General features: G+C 48.6%; 5 protein-coding genes across 5 annotated transcripts; 3 read left to right on the plus strand and 2 right to left on the minus strand.

The window, feature by feature from the left end:
* Positions 1 to 1,396: 1,396 nt before the first annotated feature.
* Positions 1,397 to 4,316, minus strand: GGI43DRAFT_251946 (neutral/alkaline ceramidase). The gene is made up of 2 exons (XM_083200835.1): positions 2,275 to 4,316; positions 1,397 to 2,143 (listed from the first exon to the last, which is right to left on the minus strand). Exons 1-2 carry the CDS (start codon positions 4,173 to 4,175, stop codon positions 1,561 to 1,563), a joined length of 2,484 nt encoding a protein of 827 aa, XP_083064252.1. The 5' UTR covers positions 4,176 to 4,316; the 3' UTR covers positions 1,397 to 1,560.
* A 1,576-nt stretch (positions 4,317 to 5,892) lies between these two features.
* On the plus strand, positions 5,893 to 7,577 carry GGI43DRAFT_251943 (uncharacterized protein). Its single transcript, XM_083200834.1, has one exon. The coding sequence runs from the start codon at positions 6,298 to 6,300 to the stop codon at positions 7,555 to 7,557; it is 1,260 nt and encodes a 419-aa protein (XP_083064253.1). The 5' UTR covers positions 5,893 to 6,297; the 3' UTR covers positions 7,558 to 7,577.
* Positions 7,578 to 13,923: 6,346 nt separating this feature from the next.
* GGI43DRAFT_252000 (SPX domain-containing protein) lies at positions 13,924 to 16,009 on the plus strand. The gene is made up of 4 exons (XM_083200836.1): positions 13,924 to 14,279; positions 14,394 to 14,594; positions 14,653 to 14,855; positions 14,929 to 16,009. The coding sequence occupies exons 1-4, from the start codon at positions 14,228 to 14,230 to the stop codon at positions 15,853 to 15,855; spliced, it is 1,383 nt and encodes a 460-aa protein (XP_083064254.1). The 5' UTR covers positions 13,924 to 14,227; the 3' UTR covers positions 15,856 to 16,009.
* An 829-nt stretch (positions 16,010 to 16,838) lies between these two features.
* On the plus strand, positions 16,839 to 18,415 carry GGI43DRAFT_396607 (acyl-CoA N-acyltransferase; the record flags this gene model as incomplete). Its single annotated transcript, XM_083204992.1, has 2 exons — positions 16,839 to 17,148; positions 17,303 to 18,415. 2 exons carry the CDS (start codon positions 16,839 to 16,841, stop codon positions 17,713 to 17,715), a joined length of 723 nt encoding a protein of 240 aa, XP_083064255.1. The 3' UTR covers positions 17,716 to 18,415.
* On the minus strand, positions 18,157 to 22,601 carry GGI43DRAFT_252077 (uncharacterized protein). The gene is made up of 4 exons (XM_083200840.1): positions 21,829 to 22,601; positions 21,732 to 21,758; positions 21,234 to 21,635; positions 18,157 to 20,606 (listed from the first exon to the last, which is right to left on the minus strand). Exons 1-4 carry the CDS (start codon positions 22,209 to 22,211, stop codon positions 18,599 to 18,601), a joined length of 2,820 nt encoding a protein of 939 aa, XP_083064256.1. The 5' UTR covers positions 22,212 to 22,601; the 3' UTR covers positions 18,157 to 18,598.
* Positions 22,602 to 22,744: the final 143 nt, after the last annotated feature.

The following is a 22,744-nucleotide window of genomic DNA, read 5'->3' on the forward strand; positions in this document are numbered from 1 at the left end:
CACGATGTACAATGATATTGCTTTGTATATGGACAAAAAGAAGCAGGAAAAAGAGAGATATCCACAATGGCATCCACATTTTACGAGCCTTGCTAATAGCGCTACGACCATCGTTAGCATCATGACATCAACGCTTTTAGCAGGAAAGCTCTCGCGCTATTGCTGCCGCTATTACTGCCGCTATTGGGGATAAAGCATTCGCAAACGTAAGACTGCTTAAGGGGAACGGGAGTGGCGATCGTCGCCTTGGAATTTAGGCAGCCCTTTTCGTCTTTTTCTTATCATGTTGCTGCTTTCAAGCCGATTATATTAAAGATAACAAAGTGTCGCTGCATACCTGCGAATATGTATATCCGCTGCTTGTAACAAAGTACCAATACGACCGTGACAGCTGACAAAGGGGGGTGGCAGTGTCGCTTTATTTGAAAAGTTCCGTAGGCAGTCTTAATATAGCTCCTGGTTCATAATCCATGCAACATGCACCGGCCTCTTATGCATATTACGAGCTTCCAGTATCCGTACATCCGCAGCTTTTGCCCGTGAATCTCACACGTCCAAAAAGCTACCTAGGCACAGTAGGTGCAGCTGTCTGCACTTTGCCCTTTGGTTTTCTACGGCACGGAATTGCCGCGCGCCTCAAAAATCATGCCAAGCTTTCAATCGCCCAACGCCAGGGCCCGAAAGAAACATGCAAAAAGCTTGGCATTCTTTGTTTCAAGTAAGTATATATATTAAGCTTGACGTGCATATACGTACGCAATTCCACTGCACTCGTATAGTAGCTGCGTTTTGTCCTCGTATATGCTCTATCCAGCAAGCTACACTTCACCCATTCAGCTGCACTGGCCGAGAGCCCCTTTCCCATGCTCCGGCTCTTCCCCAATCAAGCGTTAGGCCATCTTGAGAGTTCGTATCCGCTGGAGTTGAGTTGGAGAATCGAGTGTTTTGATCGAGCCTTTTTTTCCCACCTTAATGTACAGGTACGGGGTACAGTGCTATTTCCCCCGGCCCGCATTCGCCGGAGCCTTCTAGACCTTTTCATCGGCAGCCAATCAATGCCCAGCCACGTTGAATCAGTGAGGCTTTTGCTTGGTCCCCCCCAAGGCTCCATATTTAAATGCTACAAGGATCGACAGCGGCGAAACGCTGAACGGCCAAAAGTACTGCTACTTGCGCAATTCGTACGTTCTCGGTATTCCGGTTCCTTACTGCAAACAGACAGCGATTCGTGATTCGTGATTCGTGGAAGCATTTCCCACTCAACAAATGCACCTTAAGCTTTGTATTAATTGATTCAATTTATCCTATATGTGATGTATCGCAAACAAAAGAAAGTATGATTGATAAAAGCCATAATATCTGCAAACGCCATTGGTGTAGTAGTACCCAGAATGCCAGAGACCGCTGCCCTGTACTGTAAATCTGAAAGCCTGTCTAAAATGCAGAGAAGAAATATTCTTCCCAATAATGTCGCTATATTCTCCCTTTAAAACTCTAATGATTTGGCAACCACCTGTGAACCTGTAGTTGATATGATAAAACTCTCCCCTCGTGGGAGCGTTAATTGACCATAAACGCCGCGCTTTTACCTTCAAACGCCGTAACCTCACCATCAAGGGACCTGGCATCGCCAAAGTAGCGAAGCCTGTATTCTCCTGGCTTCGCCCAATCCTCAATGTCCCATGCAACAGTTGCTTCGCTGGTGCCCTTGAACAGGCTGGTTCTCTTCCACTGGTAGACCAGTGCCCAGTCCGAGTCATCGCGAACGGTTTTCCACTCTAATTCGCCAGGATGACGATGCTCAACAGCGGCATAGGTCTCTTCTAGTCGCAAGTTATTTCGCGGGTTGGCTCCGACAAACGTCGCCTTTACCTTGTCTCCGCGCATAAACTGGGATTTTCCAACGTTGAAAATCACATCTCCGAATGAACGATGTTGTGGTGTCGTATCAAATAAAACACCCGTGTTCAAACCAATAGATTTATCGCTATTGTCTGGAGGCAAGGGTCCAGTGTCACTGGAATTAGAATCTTTGCCAGGAGCATCATCCCTCAAAAGAGGAAGGAGAGCCTTGGTTCGATCTATGTAAGCCGCAAGGGTATGTGGTCCATACAAAGTCGAAGCCCCTTCGTAGCGTTGGCGACTTTTAATCCAGTATGTTAGTTCTGAAGAAACTGTAAAACTGTGGAAGAAGGGACTTGACGGAAGAGCATCATTTTGGATGACGCAAAGCAATAGAAGAATAATCAAGAATGAAAGAAAATAAAGACTTACCCATACTCCTGCTCTGTTGTGATATAGTGAGTATACGTGTTGCTGGGTCCTCCAAAAACCACAATGGGCTCATTGCCAGCCAATTCATCTGCTAGCTGAATTTTGCTGCTCTCAGCAACCGCTTCTTTCCATCGACGGCCAGCCATTGTTGTTGCTTCTCCAGGGCTGACAATGATGATAAACTGGCCAACTCTAAAAGTTTGCAAGTCTACAATATCCGGTGTCCAGTGGTATGGAAAGCGAGTCTTGCCAACGTTCAAGAGAATAGGCTTTGGGGAATGACATTGTATCTGCTCCTGGCTGGGAGCTCCAATAGCCCATCGTATTAACCTCCAAGCGGGATTTGTGTTTGAATCATTGGAGCCATGCTGTGTGATCTCGTAATGGCCCGGTTCATCCCAGGTGCCAGCTGCGAAAGAGTAACCCAGCGCGGCTGAGCATGTGCGAGCCGTGGAGCCATTGGGCAGCTGAAATTGAAAATCAGCCATATCATGAAAGCGATGAAATGCTTTGACGCCTGATCCCTTTATGTTTGCCGGCATGTAATCCATCGAAAGATACAAGTCAAAGGCAGCTTCGTACTGTTTCTTGCCAATCTCAAAACAGGATGCGGCCCCCTCGTCTTTTTCTCTGAAGAAAGGGCCTCTTGCGTGACACTTTCTGCTTCTTCCGGTGCTCTTACAAGAGCTTGATATCCAGTCGCACTTCTCGCCAGAGCCATCGTCACACCATTCACCAAGCGTGTTGGGGCTGGCATCGCCCATATTCGCCTGAGAAAAGCCGGCTACAAAGTCGTCCGTCTCATCCTCTCTTTCACGTACCTTTTTCTCAAATAGGTAAGCGGCCACGCCTTTGTTGTCTCCCGTAATTAGGGTGTTGTTGGCCAACATAGAAGTGCCATGAGTGGGGAACCAAGTAAGCACGCCAATGTTTTTGCCATCGGATGCTCTTCTAAATTTAAGCAGAGTCAGGTCTTTCTCCACAGACCCATCGTCTTCCGTACTGACATTGTACTTGGCCCTTTCCTCTGCTGGATTAGCAAGATATCCCCAGAGACTTCTATTGATACTGGCACCAAAGACCTTGGTGGTGCCTGCGGTTAAGCTACCTGGTTCCAAGCTCTCATGTGCACGGCGGATAGATAATAAGCAACCATCTACAATGGCTTGATAGCTCTGCTTGTCGAATCCCAAGCTGGTGATCTGGGGTAGAAGATAGTTGAGCCAGGCGCCGGGTCCAGAGTGAGAGTGAGTCGCAGTGACGGCCAGGTTGTCGTGTCCATACATGGCGTAATCAGATCCGAGCTCCTGAAGGCCTCGGAGGATGCCATACCGGACGGCAGTGTCGCCGGCCTGCGTGTCCAGAACGAGATAGATGAATCTATCTTCCGGATTGTGGAGGTCACCAACGATGAAAGCCCGGGAGTAGAGGCGTTGGCGGACGCCACTGCCGACCTGTTCGAAGTTGGCGTAGCCCATCATGTTGATTTCCACCACGGGTCCCGTGATGTCGGCCTTTCCAACTCCAATAAGATACTGGCCATCTTTGGCACTGCCAGACGTGCTATAGGCCAGGGCCTTGCCTCCTCCAAGCCTCACTTGCTTTTGGCCGTCATACTGGTGATGCAGCAGTAGAGGTTGTGCCCGTTGTGACGCCGCTAGCCTTTTTGCCACGAGCTCATCGTTGATTTGCCGCGGCATATAGCTGCTGTAAACGGCACCAGGCGCGGTAACCCAACGAAATGCGAAAAATGCCGTTGAAATTGCAAAAAGGGCCATCAAAAGCCACCCAACACAGTACCGCCATCCTCGCCGCGGCCCGTGCTGACCGCGCGCAACATCCTTGGGCGTTGAAAGCAGCTCGAGAAGAGGGCCCTTCCCTACGGCTTTAGCCGACTCCATCGTGGAGACGGAAACCAAGAAAAAAAATGCGCCGCTTGAGATAACCAAAATTTTGATAAAAAATAACGAAAGAAAGGGAGGCTGTCTTAACAATGAGTTGCTCTGAGGATGAGGTAAATAAAGATTCTATTCTGTTCAAGAAGGATAAAAGCCAAGAGTTGACGGTTGCGGGAAGTAAATTTATCAGAGGCTTTCCTTACGTAAGGAGGGTTGACGTCAAAAACTCAGAAACTCAATTCTGCTTCTTATTTCGCAGCTTCCGTTTGCTCCTCACACAAGGTTCATGTGCCAGCTGGCGGATGTTCCGGGAGGCCGGGGCAACAGAGAGGACTTGGTGTTTTTGCTCGGGTCCGTCGTCATAGTGAAAAACCTCCTATCCTTATATTGCACAAAGTTAAACCCGCAGAGGCCGGGGGGCAACGAGAGGGTAATTTGGGCAATTTCAGCTCTGCCCGGCTGTGCTCTTGTCAAAGCTAAAACGGAAACTCTAGGAGTTGAGAGGACTTTTTATGTAGTTGGACCGATCCCTGCACCAATTCCTGCACGCTATATACCCTCGCGCCTCCCTCGCGCTCTGCTTGCAGCCCATGTGAACATGCGAACATGGACTGTCGTCGTCTGAGATGCCAGATCCGGAGAGGAGAGGCTCAAACCAGCCATTGAGAGCTGCTGTGAGACACAAGGCCGAAATTTGGATGAGGGCGGGCCAATTAGCGGCTGCCAGACCCTGGCTAGTGGTTGGAGAGAAAGCGAGACAGAAGGTTTGGGGGTTCTCAAGGCCTGTCAGCCGCCTAAGCGTTTGGTGGCATGATCAGAGAGATGCAGTCAGCTGGTGCTGGAATGTACCGTCGACTATTAGTATATAGGAGCTGCTGTTGCTCTTCGCGTGACTGTTGAACACCCTTTTCTCCCATCTCGCAACTCTTGACAGCTCTAAACGACTCAAAACGACTCTAAATAGTACCCACAAAGCACAGCAACCTACAGAAGCACGGTGCTCCCCTTTTCTTCCATTTGCGGACCCGAGGCTTTTACAGAGCACTCGTCTATCTTATCTACGGGTATCGTCGGATTTTTATTCTCCCCTACCGAAAGCGGCTGCGACAAAACGATTGTCTACAGTCATTTGCAGTGCTGATGACGTGACGATGCGGGGGCTGCACGAAGAGCGGAATTTCACGCCTGAAAGAGCGTTTTTCATATATTCTGGAACTGCCGGCGCTGTGTGAAGCAAAGCACAGCTGCATTAGAGGACAGGGAGGGCTGTGGGGGAAGATTTGATCATGTGAATCCGCGACAGGGCAATTGTGCATGTCAACTACACGTGTTTATTCGCTCCTCCAAAGGCCATTATTTTTTCATTTTTGTTTGTTGAACATCAAGACTCATTTTTCCTTTCAAACGACAGCGCCACAGGACTTATATAATGATCCCGACTCTCCTCCGTTCACGAGCCAAACGTCGCATCGGCACAATTGTTATGCCTAGAATAGTGGATTTCTAAGCCCAGATAGCCTTCCGTAGGCTATCCGAGCGGAAATGCGTCCGTTGGCCGAGCCTTCACCCAATTGGGCTCTAGGATCTAAGCACACAATTTGACGTCTCCGCCAATCGTCGCCACGTCCACTCACACGCATTTCACTGACTTGCGAGTTTTTATATACAAGACATCGATTCCATCCTTATCAGCGCAATCAGCTCCTTGTCTTAAGCCTTTCCCGCTCAGCTCAATCCTCTTCCCGGGCCCTCGTTCACCATGGCTTGAGAGCTGACAACGTGCCTTGGAACTCAATTCGCGGCAGAGCTTCTTGTCACTGAAATTGACACTGACGGTTTTTGTTCCACTTGCAGGGTTGGGTCGGAGATGTTCCAACGGCCCACGACTCCAACAGTGACACAGCGATACATCTGATTAAGGTTGGCAGTGATTTGCGAGGCGTGGGGTGACCTTGTGCTCGGGGCAGCCAGATCTGCGCGGTTTTAAGTTCTGTCGCTCTCGGCGCTTCTTGCAATTGAGTTTTGTCGCATATCCAGTCTGGGTATCAAAACGGTTGCGACAGACTCTCTTTGTTTCTAATTCTTAATTATCCCCCAGCTCGGTCGTTCGAATACATTGTGAAAAATGGTTGATGTACGGCACGGCGACCACAGGCCCATCCAGACGAGTGCTGTGATTGTACCGGGTGCTTCGAAATGTCAGTCTTTCCCACCTCCGTCTCCACCAACGCCTTCGGCTTCGCCATCAGCCAAGGAGATAGGCGATCCAGTCGATGGCTTTAGGTTAGACGAGAAGCTGTCCCGGGAGCAATCTATACAGGAGAGGAGACTTCACAGTGGTATCCACGTATTAAATACCGAGGCCGCTACATTGGCCAATCTCACAAAACTATACGAGGTTGACGCAGTTGCGCGAGATGGGTTCAATGCTTCCATCAAAGCTATTACTCGCCTAGCCAAGACAAAAGGGAAGCTGGTGATAATCGGAGTCGGCAAAAGCGGCCACATTGGAAAAAAGCTGGTTGCGACATTCCAAAGCCTGGCAATTCGATCTGTATTTCTCCATCCCACAGAAGCTCTACATGGAGACCTGGGCATTGTGGGACCGGAGGATACACTCTTATTCATTACTTACTCTGGAAAGACGCAAGAGCTCCTCTTGATGCTGCCTCACTTGGATGACACCCTCCCTACAATTCTTCTGACGTCCCATATGAGACGAGAGACTTGCGAGTTTTTCAAGCATCGGCCCAATACGATATTATTACCAGCGCCCATTCCCGAACCTGAAAATGTATCATTTGGGGTCTCGGCGCCATCATCTTCAACAACAGCGGCTCTAGCATTGGGGGACGCGCTGGCTCTCACAGCTGCTCACGAGCTTCACTCATCTGTCTCAACAATGTTTGCCAAGAACCACCCTGGCGGTGCTATTGGGGCTGCGGTCGCCGCAGTGGCTCGAGGGCCGCAAACTTTGGGTCACATTTCTGTCCCATGGGACGAGGTTGATGTAACCGAGGGATTGAGTGGCGACGATCTTGTATTGAGCCTGCTCCGAGCAGCGTACAGCTCCAAGACAGGATGGGTGAGAATTGGTGATGAGATTGCCGTCCCAAGCATGATTCGAACATTGAGCGACGCAGACATGATGAGATCAATCAAGGACGTACCTGGCATTACAGTGTCCCGCCGTCAAATGCTGGCCATGTCATCGGAGACCACGGTTCGCCAGGCGCGAGATATCTTGGGAGACATGCAGCCGTCTCCAATTGAAGAACAGGAACAAGCAATTGGCGGATCTGGATCGGTCATTGCAATAACACACAGCGGGAGCATTGTTGGCGTTTTGGAAGTTGAACAAGTCCTTGAATATCAGGACGCTTGATGAGGAGAGAGGCGGAGAAAATAATCATGGGACTCTCGCGTCACATTCGTGCGACAATGTGGCAACCAAAATCTGTTTTAAAAGAAAGGGGGCAATTTCCATCAATGGAACCTTTGAAAGGCCATTTATAAGCGATACCACTCAAGAACTTCATGGTATATCTTTTATTTTTATGATCTATCACACACATACTATCTATTATAGTATATAGCTTTGCAGGGTTTATTGATTCAAAACGTGCATTTCTTGCGCTGCAACGAGATGCGTGTAAATAGTTATTGGGTAATATCATATGTGCATATTGGATCTTGGCTGCCATTGGGATGCATGTCCAGCTGTTTAGTGTGAAATTGTGGCGTGATGGGTAGAGAGCTGAATAGAACAGCCTCGGATGTGTCTCAAAGTGTATGAAGCCCCCGTTGATCACCCACTTACACGTATAATCACATGCTCACACACTTAGACAACCACACACATTGACGAGAGACGGGCGAGACAAGCCATCCTTGTGAATTGTCGTATGTGCTCGACCGATGCTCGGACGCTGACCGATGAGGCGTAAAGTATGAAGAGCTGTTTTTTTCCTACAATACGACGTGCTCCGCAGCAGCCCAGCGCCAAATTCCAGTACAGACGTCACTATTCCGCAAATCAATCTGCCATCATGCTTGCGTTGGAGTAAATCGTGGTGTCGATATATCGTCACACTATGTATACTTTGTGGTTAGTAGTAAACGGTAAGCGACCAGTACAAAATACAACCATTGCGACTGAGACAGCAGAGATTGAAAACAAAACAAAAGGATCATTTACGTATAAGTGTGTCCATATATGTATGCGTTGCCAATGTCTCACACGCATGGCACTAAGATTAACCTTAGCCCGTTAGTCTAAGACATGAAAGACATTCTGCGGGCTGACTATTAGTGGGTTGGATGGATGCGGTTCCGCGCAAGGGTCCAGACTTTATACACATTAGCCGGTAGGGAATAAGAAAGAGAGCGCGTGCCAATGATTGGAAGCAGATAGTATGCTGAATGGAGGGGAGAATATTTTCTGTATTAAGAAATTTCTCTTTTCGATTATCTCTCTCTTTCTTTCTCTCCCCCAGAAAAAGCTAGGGTTAATAACCGCCGATACAGGGCAGCTCGGGTTAAATCATAGCCATGGTATAAATCCTGAGCCGACGAGGTTCTGTTCTTACAGGCTTACATACGTCGGGGTATGTACCTAGCAAAACAGGTGTCGCGTGACTGCTTCCACCGATGTTATAAGTGACAGACACCGCCAATCAGCCTTGTCTGTCGTTCACTGTAGAGCCCCAGAATTGGAGAAAGCTGCATATATACCTGTTCCCCTCGAATAGGTATGTAAGACAAAGGATTAGGCCGGCCGCATTTGAGCTGGACTCTCCGCCGATAGATTCGGGTGTGCCGTTGTTGCGTGCGTTGGCACCTCCTTAATTGGCTCGTGATTGATTACCGGATAAGGAACTACGATAGAGATTTGTTTTTTGGCCGGGGAGCCGGGATTGGTAAAGGGCCGGAGAAAGTGCGGGATGGGGAAGAATGCTCGGAATTTACTGTATGAGGATAAATTTGAAATAGGGCTGGTTTGTGGCGTGCTTGGGTCCGAAGCTGGGAAAGAAAGGAACGCGGAGGAGAGCTACTAGCTATTGCGCAAACCGAAATACATATAAACGGAATAGCGAGATGGACTAGTAGCATTAAGAAGAGGCTAGACCGCGAGAGATGGTGTTATACTTGCTTATGATGGCTCCAGAAGTAATGTGATTAATTAGTTTATACTATTACAGTAGTATCGGGCTACGAGCATGCAGGAGCGCGTGTGTCGAGCCGTGTCGCCGTGCATGAGCTGCAGAGTGAGTGTGTGTGTGTGTCCCCCACCGTTCGGCGATGAAACCGGAGGGTTTCAAGACACGGGCGGTGTCCAGAGATAAGAATACGGAGTATTGCAACCAAAGGGACTCTTCTTATCGGAAACAAAAGGCGTGTGTGTGGTAATATAAGCACGACAATAGCTGGTAGGGCTATGGATGTATAGCTGCAGGCTTGTTGGGATGTGGAAGGAGAATGGCAATAGCTGTAAGTGTTATCGGCTGAGCACCACAAATTTGGGTACAAAAGAGCTCTTGTTAGCTCCCCTTGCTGCGATTCATATGATAATGGGATAGAAACACCGAGAAGTCCATGGAAGCTCGGCATTGGTGCTCTTTCAAGCATGCGATACTAGGACCAAAGGATCTACACATTAGGACCTGTCGCATACCCAGGTACATTCCATAGATGAGCCATCGTGATGCTAGCAGTTGCCGACAGGCAGCCATCTAAGTGCCGGTACTGCAAGAAAATAGCAGAGCATTGGCCATGACAAAGACCTTATTGATGCCGGCAAATGACTAGCAGTAGTTCCAAAGCACAGCAGAGGATAGCTGCGGCCCTGCCAAGCGCCTCTTTTTTTAACTCCTCTTGTACCCCCTCGGAAGACGGCAAAGGGTAGCATCTAAAAACGTGCTCAAGACTAAATCAATCCACACTTGCATAGTTACCACTACTGCTACTACTATAATATAACACGCGGCAGGCTCCGGTTTAACAAAAGAAAAAAAAAATGAGTCGAGCCGGGATGGAAGTCGAGAATGGAGTCTCGTTTTCGCTCGCGCGAGCGCAGCAGAGCGGTTGAGCGGCTCGGAATGGAGGAGCAGCGTAAAACGATCCACTAAGCAATCTAGATTTGCAGGGCCCGCCATTGAGCTGCGCCAGCAAACAACGTTACTGTCTTGGCAAGAATTTTTTAAAATTGTAAATAATTTGGTCTCTTTTTTTCAGTATGAGATGAATGACATGGCGATGAATAATGAGGGCAAAAATCATGTATTGGAGAGTTTGGGTACGTACAGTATCGGTGGCGCATCTTTTGCTATAGCCTTTTTTGGTCCACATGCAGTTTTATCTGGCAGCTCGTCGCTGCATTAGGCAAGATGAAGCGTGATCACCATGTCGATTTTTCCCTCACAGCAACATGTCAAACCAGGGTATGTGCATAAAAATACAACGCTATCACAAGCGAACAAGAGAACAATCAATCAACCAATGACACAGAAAAAGAAAAAAGACAGGAATGCAATGGCAGGGATCAACACGCGAAAATCCTGAGCGAGCAGTTACCTAAAACCCAGCCAACCAGGATGTGTGTGGCGTGTGTCGAAACTCCAACCCACCCACTTTCATCTCATTCTTTTTTTTTTCACGCCAAAACGCCAAAGAGAAAAAAAAAAACTGGCAGCGCAAACCAACTTGGGAAAACTCTCACGCGACACCAGTGGCGAAGAGGGGATGGCCATACGGGCCGATCGGACCTAGTGCAAGGGATGGAGGACCAAAAATTGGAAAGGGGGACCCAACGGAGATTTTTTTTGACAAGAAAATAAGCTGTTTTGGTGGTTGAAGCTGCGAAGCTGAATCAGGCTCGGTGAACGAATTGAGTAGAGCTCGAGGCGGGAAACAGAGGACCTTGCAGATTGTGGGTCGGATTGATATACAACGGGTGGGTTTGGCCAGGTTTGTTCGGCTGGAGCTGAAATTGCACATGTCAAGGCGAATAACGCAGGCCGTCGAGTGTTTTACAATTGTTTTATTTATTTATTTTTTATTTGGCCAAATTGTTTCTGACTCAACAAATTGAGTCCGGTAGTGGCATCGGGAGTCTAGAATCGCATCGTCAATGGCGGCATCTGCAAGCTCTTATCTAATACCAGCCGGACCCTGAGTCCGCTGCATCCAGCATCCAATGGGAGCGCTGCTGATATCGCCGCTCCTCTTATTTGTGCTGCCAGCCAGCTCAAGTTCAGGGTCCAGCATCGCAACTTATCCGAGCTGGCAGCTGGCTAATTGCAACCAACAAGCACCACTCTGTACGAAGCCGGCCCTGCGCAACCTTGTCTGCAGCGGCTGGCGAACGCAAGCATCCGCTCCTCATAGGCCGCGAAGGCACCCCTCTATCGACGGCGGAGGGCACTAACGGAGCTTTGGTCGCTGCTCTGGCCTTTAGCCGAATTCCGTAGGGCAGCGGGAAGCAAGGATGCTAAAACCACGGCTGCTCGCCAATGGGGAGCGGTCCCGCACAGGACAGGCGGCACAGAATCACTTTGCTGCTACTGTACATGCGGTTGGCACTACTGCATGTGCCTTTGCTGCGAGCATGTACGATGCTATGCTAGTCCAGTATCGAGCCTTTGATGCCATTGGCAGCACTAGTTCTTGCAATTTAATCCTGGGAACGCTGCTCGTTTTCAAAAATCAGCCGATAACGACTCAATCGTCGGATGGGACGGGACCTCGCTCCAGCACCGCAATTGGTCTGCATCTCGGGAGTCTCTCGTTGCTCTCTACGCAGCTACTGATGCACGAAAGCTACTAGTACTACTGTAGTAGTAGTAGATAGCATGATTACACATATAGTATAAGGTACGATGAAATAGTCCTAAACAAGTAAGCCGGCTAGTAGTTCACTCAATGCCTTGCTGAGAAGAGCAGCATAATACGAAGAAAGGAAAAACTTGCAAACTTAACCCGAGCACAGAGGAAGGGAGCTTTGACAAATACATCTTAGACTGACTCGGGGAATTGGCTTTTTTTAACAATCTTCTCTCTCTCCCCCGAGCCGGGTAGAGGGGCCGGCTTTTTGTTGACCGTTGATTTTTTTTTTCTCCATGGGGAGGGGTCTGGAACGGCTAATGCTATTAGTGCCTGGCGTCGTTGTGCAACAATATGCGAACAAGTGAGAGAGAGAGGCTGCTTGCGGCCGGTTTTGATGATAGGGGAAAAGATATTTTGTGTGTGTGAGCCCGTGATCTCTTTTTTTTTTCCTTGTTTGGTTCAATGTTTGTTTCTTATTCTTGGCCGGATTGGCTGTAACTGGCATGTAATAGGACGGATTTAGTGCTATTAGTGCTCGCCATCATCATGCATGTCTTATTCATCCATCTTCTTCCATCTTCTTCTCAGGCTGCTTTATTGCCTTTTGTGCCCTCCCTGCGGTTCCTATTCGCCATGTTCTAGCCCGTTGCAACTGCACACTCGTATTCGACGTTGTGGCATGCAGCATAGATAGATTTGGCATAGTCCAATACAATAGTAGTAGTTTTTTCGTCTGCGTGTAAAGTAAAATGGAGTCTTCGAACGCTGCTGCTCGTGTGTAAGTGGTTGGATGCTGGGAGAGCAGTCTAGGCCGTTTCTTCCCACTCAGCGCCACTAAATCTGCTTTGCTCGCTGGGAGGCCCCCCTCAGCAGGGCGGCCATGCCCAGAACCCCCATGGCGGTGCCCCATCGGGCCATCAATCCCCCCCCAAACACCTGCGGAACCCACTGCAGGGGCGCCATATGCTGCGGATTGATGCCTGCACGCTTTAGCGCACAGCGCACCCTAGCGGTCCTACGTATGCGTTCTCCATAGTGGGCACCTTATCTTTCTGCCACCCAGGGTGCGTGCCTTGGTTGGTACATGAGCATCAATCTCCATTCTTTTTTTCCTCTTGTTTCGCTCGCCTTTTGCCTCTGCTCGCCGCCGAACAAACTCCACAAGGGCCGATGATATAACGCCGCCCGACCCCGTGCGCAGACCTGCCATGCTCGTTGGTTGTCTGGACGCTGATCGACGTTGTCTGAACCTTCAAGTGACCTTCGCCAACAGCGGTCCTGCTTTCCTGCCTCTGCCTCTGCTTCGCTTCCAGTTCTCGGGATTTGCGGTTCGTGAGCCTCTCGTGGTATCCGTCCGGCTTCCTGTGCGTCATCGTGGGCCTCGGGCAGTGCTGCAATACACGCCCTGTACAGCTTCTCGCTCGCACAATCTGTGCATAGAGGACGCCTTGTACATCAAGTATAGTAGTACTGCTATAATATCGCCATTGGCCTTTGGATTGACATCAATCCCATTCTTCTTTCTCCTCCTCGCCTTCACCTGTTTCTCTCTCTTTCAGCGTGGTCTAGGCTCCGGCTGCGGCGCCACAAACTGTCTATTCCCAGCCAGCCGGCTAATCTAATACTACCACCCGCACTATCTTATCGTTGCTCTGCTCTGCTTCTAGCCCGAGTCCATCCAAGCCATCTTCCTCCTCCCCTTGTCGCTTCATTCCTCTTTTAAAGTTCGCCGTTATCGCATCGCCCGCGGTTGGCTTTGAGTTGAGCATTTCTGACAAGGTCTTTGTCTTCCTATTTTCTTAAAAACGCTTGTTCTCTTTCCCCTCCCTTCAGTGAACGCCACTTCAGTCATTCGACGCTGAAGCGACATTCGATTCGCTCCTGTTTTGTTTTTGCTTTTTCTACAGTAAACGGCACTGGGTCGACCGTTTTGTGTGCATGCCGCCCATTCAATCCGTCGCAACTCTATTGTAGCTGGACCGAGGAACTGAACGAGACAAGACACTTTGCTCCTTTTATCATCCTCTTTTCGTATCAGCCTCTTACAACAATCCTACATAACTTAATTCCTCTGGCGACCAGTTGCTCCACCATCGCTGCTTTGCTCATCCGCTTGCGCTGCCATCACCAGTCCGAATTCGAACCGCCTTCCGCAGGAAGAGGATGCAATTGTATCGATAACTTCTCTCAATTGACTCAAACATTTCTGCGCATAGCAGTTTAAGCAAGCTATGAAATACGGCGTTCAGTTGGAAAGGGAGTCTGTTCCTGAATGGAGCCTGCGTATGTCAAGCCCACTGCCCCTCCTGTTCTGTGTTCCGCGCCACCAAAAATGTTGCTCCAGAGGAGGGCAAAGAAAAAAGGGAGAGAATTATAGCTAACATAACCCGACTATAGACAATCTCGACTACAACTCTTTGAAACATGAGATCAAAGTCCACACAACCCGCGACCAGGCCACAGCTTTAGCCATTCCCGGCCACCAAGATACTGCGTTGAGCCGATTCGAAGAAGCCCTATTTAATGAGCTCTGCAACCAACACGATCGCCTAGATTTATTTGTTACCAGCAAGGCGGATGAGGTGTCGAGACGACTGGGTACGACTTCCATACTTGTCAATTCGTCTCCAAGCTCCAGCTACTAACGCTGCTTTAGACCACATCTCTGCCAGCATCAAGCGTTTTGCTGCCAAGAGTCATCATCTCCATTCCGACTCACCGAGTGCTTCGCTTAGATACCAGCGGAAATTCATAAAGTATGAGCGTGAATTGCTGCGGTGCAGAGAGGACATCCAGGCTTTATCACGCTTTGTTAATGCGCAAATAATTGCGTTCCGCAAGATTCTCAAGAAATACAGAGTATGTTGCCTCGGTTACATGACAACCTCGCCATACACCTACCAGACCTCCTTTGGGCTAATCTCGTAAACAGAAGTGGACTGGTTCATCGTCTTTAAACTCCAGATTCAACGAAGAGGTCCTAAGTCACCCAAAGAGCTTTACGCGACGCAGCTTTACAGACCTCCAGGAAAAACACGACGAAATTGAAGAACAGCTTCGCCACGCCACACCAGCATTTAGCGAGCCGAGCTCTCCTTCATCCGTCGACACTCCCGTGGCCCCTTCGAGGCAGCCTTCAAATTCGCACCGCGTGACTTTTGATCCTCTACCGCCGTCATGCTTCGACGACACACAACCCAAATACTGGAACGAGTACGATGATGGCAGCGATGCAGGTGGTGGCGAAGAGGAGTACGCAATTTATATCAACCCCGACCAAGAGTCCAGTTTCCCCGGCCTGAGCTACGCCCAAGCCATCGTATCGTTTCCCTTTGAAAAGGCCAAGGAGTGGTTTGGTAAGCCGCAGGCTGCCGAGCGACAGCCCCTCTTTTCGTCCTTCTCATCCGGGGACTCGATTAGCCAGGGGTACGGTTCCACGGCGGCGGTGCACACCGACTCTGAGGAAGAGGAGGCATACGCCAGCTCCGACGGCTTCCCCACACAAGGATATGCCACGCACTATGCTCTGCCCAGTGTCAACGCCCAGGAGCTTCGTCGCTACAGGGAGCGCGTCCTGCTCTGGGGCACAATTGGCTGTTTCGGTGCCACCTTTATCTTTCTCGGCATCGCCGGCATTCTCATCTCGACGGGCCGACACAAGCTGCGAGTTGAGGTTGATGCCGGTGCTACCGTGGGAGCAGTAGTCAGCTTATTCTGTGCCTGCTCCGGCCTCGGTATGACGCTTTACCGGGAGGACCAGCTGTCGCTATTTTACCGCCTCGCAGTCTGGGGAACCTTTATCGTTTCCTGTCTTCTCAACGGCATGCTGCTCATCCTGATCCTGGGGAATGCCCCATAAGATCCACAAGTTTGGAGATCCATCGAAGGATTTACCATTTCTTTTTTTCTTCTTCCCTATTCTCTCTCGAATGCATATGTGCGGAGTATCAGACTCGTGTCTGCGGTGTTTGGGTTCTTGAACTTATTCTGCAGGTTTTTATTTTATATCTTCTTGGTCTTGGGTTTGACCACAGTAGCGACTGGGATTTCTTTGTTCCAATAAATTTTCAGAGTCCTTTTTTCAGGGCTGAAGGAGGCCAAAGTGCGATTTGTCAGCGGCAATCCAAAATACTTGCATGGTGGCGCTGTGTGTGAATGGGCATATTTTTATGTATATGATTCATGTATATGATTCATGAAGGAGACGAGGACGAAGTATTGGCATATTGGGAGGAGGCGGTTTGGGAGGTTTTTTGTAGCACTATGGGCAAAATAGTTTGCATCTGTATTTGTACATATCGTCTCTACGATACCATGCCCTAAGCGAAATTCAAAACAATTAAGCAAATGTATAGTTTTCTTGCAAAGGCCTTCTGATTTAAAGTAATGTGCAGTTTCTGTGATCTCAGACAAGAGAGTTCTTGTAGGCATAGCATATAATGGCATTGAAAAGTGCTTCGTAAATAACTAGGCCGTCACCTTGTTAACCAGATATAGCAGGTGGGGAACGAAAGTGGTTATCTTTTGCGATTTTTTTTTTCTCCTACTCTCCCCATATCAGCATTTACCCAACCAGTAAGAGAAGCCGACTTTGACTCATTCGGCAACCAGGCTAGAGAGGGGGGGAAGAAATGGGTTGACTAATTGATAGCTTATAATAGAGTCCGCTTTCGCTAATCTTGTGTGTGTCACCTTATATATATACTGAGTACCTAATTCATAAATACGTTGTACGAGTTCTCAACTCTCTAGTGTATAAATAACAAAACGTCTCAGCAACCTCCTGGCACAGTTTACACACAACATTGACACAGCACCATTTTCTCCAGAAAAAAAAAAAGAATGAGTCCACAATTTCGCCTCCGCGCAGGCATCGTCTCGGACCTAAACCACGCGGTGCGTCTCTACGATGCCTGTCTCGGCTCCGATAAGCTGGTAGCGCTCTTGTTCCCGGGCAAGAGAGAAAACGATCCAGTGGCATTCAAGACCCACCTGTACAGACTGTATGCGAAGCGCTTCTGGTCCGTGGAATGGATGTTTACATTCATCGTCAAGGAGGCTGATGAAGAAGGGGGTGAGGAGGTTGTGGGCTTTTCGTGCTGGAAGAAGCCGGCGGAAGAAATTGGCTTTGCGGAGAGATGGCTTAATATATGTGAGTTTCCTCCTTCTCCCATCTTCTCTTTTGTGTGATCGTTTGAGTGTTGCGACTCTTCAATGGGATCTGTGTTAAATGTTCTCTTCTCTTATATAAACCACGCACAAAACCATCAATGAAGAGGAAATATAACTGAGTTCATTTTTTATAGTTGCTTGGGTCGCCCCCATAGTGCGAAACTTCATCGCCCTCCAAACCAAGCTCTTCCCCACCGTCGACTTATACCCAGCCACCGCCTTCGACCGCTGTTTTCCACCCATCGAAGAAGCCCTCTTCAAGGATAAGCAGCCCAAGGAGTGGTGGTACCTCAGCACGCTGGCCGTGCATCCTTCTTACCAGGGCCATGGACTCGGTGGTTTACTCATGAATGAAGGCATCGACTTGGCCGACGCGTATCAGCAGAAGAAGAGCCAAGGGAGTGAAGTAAAGAGAGGCAAGGTCTGGCTGATTGGCCTGAGAGGTACCGATACCTTTTACTTGAGGTTTGGATTCAAGGAGGTTGGAAGGGCGAATGTGGGAGAGTTGAGTGAGTGGGATGGAGGGCTTGTCATGTTCAGGGAGTGAAAGGAAGAAAAGTGAGCATTAAAAAGATCGTGTTTCGGGAGTAAAAAGAAGAGAAGCGAGACATTAGAAAGAAAAGAAAGAGCCGTTTTGTTTATTCATCTATTTCGTACATACTAGGATGAGCTCAGCGTTCACTTCATAGAATTAGAAGTAAATAAAAAGCCCAGTGGCAACATCTAGATTCCTCCCCTGGTATTCTCCATGACCAATTCCAAGCCTCCCTAACAAAGCAATGCACGCTCAGTTTTATTCATCAGATGATGCTGTTTTCTCTGCCATTTTCTCATTTCCCATTTCGATGCTGTAGATAAGAAAAAAAAAAAAAAAGAACCTTGCGAACAAACCAAACGCCTCACCTGCAATCATTCCGAACCAATGTTTCTCCCTCAGCCCAGTCTTGCCTCCAGTTGAGAACGCTCCCCGAAGCGCTTCACGGCCAGCCTCGCCTGACAACAAGCTGAACCGCAGTTTATTCAAATAGTCGCATTCCCAAATGTTTCTCGTAAAGGCCTGTTTACCAGCCAGTGCCTATCGACCATAGACATTGTAGTCAACTCAAATCTAAAGTGAAAGAGAAGAAAAAAAAAACGCGAATAAACAAGGAAATAAGAGAACGAGAAGAAAACACCAATTCCAAAAGTAACATAGAGAAACTCTAGACTTTTGATGCAACGTTTCTTAGTCGTTCCTCGTAATAGTATGTGTAAAACTTCTCGTAAAGAAGTACAAATGAAAAGGGCAGAGAAGAGGTCGTCAAACGTAGTAACAAAACTAAATACAACAACATATGTGTGCAACATAAAGAAAAGAAATATTGCAATGATGGTATCCCAAGGCAGCAGCAAAGGATTTAGATTGCCGTAGGGAAAAGAGAATCCCACAACTAATTCTCGCGTACATCTTCAGCCGCCTTCGTAACAGCTTGGTCAATATGAGGCCAGGCATTGCCGTAGCGGAGTTCTTCACACTGAGCCCTCTTCGAAGTAGTTCGATGATTTGTTGAGTCGTAATAAGTCGGAGTTCGCGGGCCATCCACAAGAGGGCGAGCAACATGATCTTCTGCCGAGCTAGATGCGTAATAGCTTTGCTGCTGGGAAGCTGAACTCTGAGGCCAGCCCGTAGTGTAGGCGTGGCTTGAGTTGGGTTGCTGCTCCAGACTATAGCCGCGGGTACTCGATATATGGCTTGAAACCCCTACCGTCGTTCTATTACCGACAGATCCCAGATCAGGCTGCACAGCACCGCTAGAACTAATAGGACGGGGGTATTCATAGCCGGGTCTAGTAGTGGGAACATTTGCGCTATAGGATCGCAAGTGAGGAGGTCGTTGCATATTTAGGTTCTCATTGAATGATCCAGGGTGTCTATATGGCGAAGCAACCGAGTAGCCACTTGCCACCGACAAATGATCGCTGATAGACGGCAATCTCTGGTGTTGTCTGTGATATTCTCTATCTCGCTGAAAGAGAGATGGCTGAGCAGAGCCAACACCAGCCTGATAGTGACTTGCATACTGCTGCGAGTCGTGACCATAGAAGCCATTTGGAGGACCGGGGCGGCCAGAAGAAAGACCATGCATGTATGCATCAGATCCATAACCATGATCTGGAGAAAGTGCCTGCATTCTGGGAATCGCGGGTAGAGTGCGCGGCACAGCATATTGAGCATCGGCGGATGGCATGACAATAGATGGAAGCGACATTTGAAGAGATTGTTTGCGCTGGTCTGCTTGAGGAGGCCCAACACGTATTCGTTTTCTCGACGGGCTCTCAAATTCGTCCGTATAGTGTTGGTTGAAAGATGTGAAGCGGTTTTGGGTGACAGAGTTTGCGGTCTCGGAAGCCTTTCGCTTGGATATTCTGCCTTGTCCTTCGGCAGTAACTGTACGGCTTTGCTTACGGGTTCTGATAAGTTTTGCAATACCTCCGCCATCTGACTCGACAATGTCAGGCAGGAACTCAATTTCAGGGACCTGCCCTAGAATCCCATCTTCAATCTCTTGGTGCAGGCGTTCTGCCACCTCAAGCATTTGCTCAGTTGTGTATCCGGTTCCCAGACGCTGGATGACCCATTCTGGAGCCGCCGAGCTGTTTTGAGCTTCCAGAGTATCATCATCGCCTTCATCTACCGGACCTCCTTCCTTGTCAAGACGGTTTTGCTCTCGCTTGCGCAATGTCAGGGTCCAAAGCCTGATATAGGGACCTGATCCCTGGCGTCGGTTATTCTCACTCCACTTCTGAAGTCGAGTGATCTGCATCTTTACGAGATGCATCTGATTGAGAGGGTACGTCTTGGCATTTCGATACCTGATCCGTTGATAATGTTTGCGGCAATAGTACACCCACACATGCTTTGGGATACGGAGAGTACAAGCCTTGTTCCGTCCAAAGAGATGTGAGATGGCTTTGCGTAGTTGCGAGCCGGTTTGACAGTCATCAACAAACATGCATCGAGCTTCTTCTTCCAGCGGAGTCACCGGTCTCGCGATCAAGCCATCGAGTGGTACTTCTCCGCCCATACTGTGATCTTGCTGTGTCAAAGGAACGACGTCAGATGCTGGGTTGGAGACTTGGTCTTCTGATTGTAAGTCAGCTTCAGAGGCATGCAGGCGGTTAACAGCTTCCTTTGTGTGATCATTTCCCGTTGCCTGATGGCTCAGTACATGCCGTTCCGCATCTAGTTTCGGGTAGCTGCTGGGTATGGCCGGTCCAGGCGCTTCTGCCTGCGTCGGTAGGCTTTTCAGCACAGCCTGGTCCATCTCTGATCGAGTAGATGAAGGCATGAGGAGGCGACGTTTCAGCGCGTCTGACGCTGATTTTGTAAAGCGGTAGGCAAGGATAGGAGCGGATGTAGCTCTTTTGTGATATGGAGGGCGAGTGGTCAGGTCAGAACTGTATTGAGCGACTTAGCTTTTGAATCTCGAAGAGTTAGGTACAGACAAAAAAAGGGCCAAATGTTTTAGGAAGTAACAAGACGTGTAATTGGTTCTCAAGAATCATTGGGGACTGCGTGCTGACAATAGAATGATAACAAAAGGATGATGTAGGAACAGAAGCCTGAACTTTGGGACCGAGAGTTTATAAGTAGGAAATTTCGCCAGCTGGCACAGCGAAATTTCTTCGCAGTGACGCAGCACACCAGCTGTCCTCCGGTCACGCGAGCCTCCGAAGCAGTTCTCACCGCGTTCGTCTCCTATTAGTTTCTTCTGATAGAGACTGCCAGTGGGCCAAGGGCTATTATCGGTGATTCACAGCTCATATCATCCGGAGTTCAACACCGAAAGTGCCCATTACGATATTCAAGCACTTGCTCGAAGAATCGCTATTCAAAATCCAGATCTGAACTGAATCGTCACTCTTCAAGAACAAAACAAGAGCGTTGAATCAGAAAACATCCAGACCCGTTTTAGAAGAATCCATGTGTTCTATATCATTCAGAAGATCATTTTTTGCTCCCTGAACGAGCAATATTTATGCTCGTTTCTTGAATGTCTAAAAAAAGAAATTCCCAAGACGTACCGTGAATTTTGTCCAAAGAGTAAAGGCTTATCTAAATTATTCCAGTTTAGAATAGCGGTCGATGAGCTATCGAGGAATTGCTTTATTCTTCTTGACCTGCTTTGCACTGCGACTGAGCTCTTCTCTGTAAGTGGGGGAGATGGAGGCTGCGATGCGATACCATAGCCTGATGGAGCATTATGAGCTTCCAAGAGCTTGGCATCAATCGACGGCATTTCCGCAATAGGTATGCTCATTGACGAGATGCCGCTGACAGATGCCACAGATGATAGTCTCGAATGATATTCCTCCGACTGCGGCGAGTCTGGCGATGTAAAGTTGCTGCTGCTGATTGAGATCTTGTGCCTGGGAATTGTCGAACTTTCTCCCGAGTAGCTAGCGCGGTGATCTCGACGCGGCAGCCTATGATTCATGTTAATACTTCTTTCTGCCTTTGTCTTAATATGCTGAATTAGCCATGGAGACAAGAGCTTGCCCCGGAAGAATGGGTGGGTTTACCGAGTTGAGCATATCCGAGTATTGTCACTAAAAGATACTTGTAAGCCGAGAAGCCCATGATTTAAGGCTATCATCCAAGAGACTCAGTCCTACTCACTAAGGTAGGCTATGCCTTGCCAAACGCACCGGCGACGGAGATATAACGGCGAATATAGAATCTGTCGAAGGCTGTCTTGACCGGCCGTTCGTTTCGAAGATCGTTTTATGAATATTCTTCGGCGAAACGGGGACGCCTACTCTTCTTGACAGAGGATCCGGTTCATCGATCTGAGATGCTGTTGTTTCCCGTCCATCCCACAATTTAGCATTCCTCCACCTAGGCCTATTTGGACTATCTCTTGCATCTTCAATACAAGGATTTGGTAAAATGTTAGGGGCAAAGACAACTCTGTCATGGCCTGGATGGGGCGATGAACCCTCGATACTGCCTCCACTGTGGCTGGGCTGTCGAGTAGTATTAAGAAGCGATGTCACATCCATTTTCTCTGTTTTTCAAGACAGAGTATTGTAGAAGTCGCCAATGAAGATGGAGTGGCTGCTGACAAGGGTGTTGTAAAAGTAAGAGCCGACTAATTGGCGAGAGGCTTCATTTGGGTTGTGATAACTGCAGCCTGCAATATCCAGCAGCGGCGACAAATAAAGCCTTTCCAAACAAAGCCTATTTCAAAGTAATTTGACCAATAACGACTGTATCTGATGAGCTAGAAATGATCTGTTGGAGGCCTTCCCACGAAATAAGTCGACAGCTTACCCGCTGTATGGGATGGTATGGTAGACAATATGCTGACTGAAGTGTCTCCCAGAGCCTTGTACTGACTCTGGAAATTCCCTCCTATTGTCCAATAATGGCCGCAAGAATAGCTACTAGTGCAAGAAAGTTGGTTGTAGATCGTGAAAATCCAAGGCAGCCTGAATGATTGGTAGGTGGTAATGCAACTCTTTGACGCCGTTTTGGACTCCGCTGATGGAAACAGCCATTAGCAGAAAACGGCAGGCAATTCCTCCCGTTTCGA

This window comes from Trichoderma evansii (assembly GCF_050947405.1).
Source record: "Trichoderma evansii strain SZMC 28006 chromosome Unknown GGI43scaffold_3, whole genome shotgun sequence".
In the NCBI taxonomy this organism is placed as follows: Eukaryota; Fungi; Ascomycota; class Sordariomycetes; order Hypocreales; family Hypocreaceae; genus Trichoderma; species Trichoderma evansii.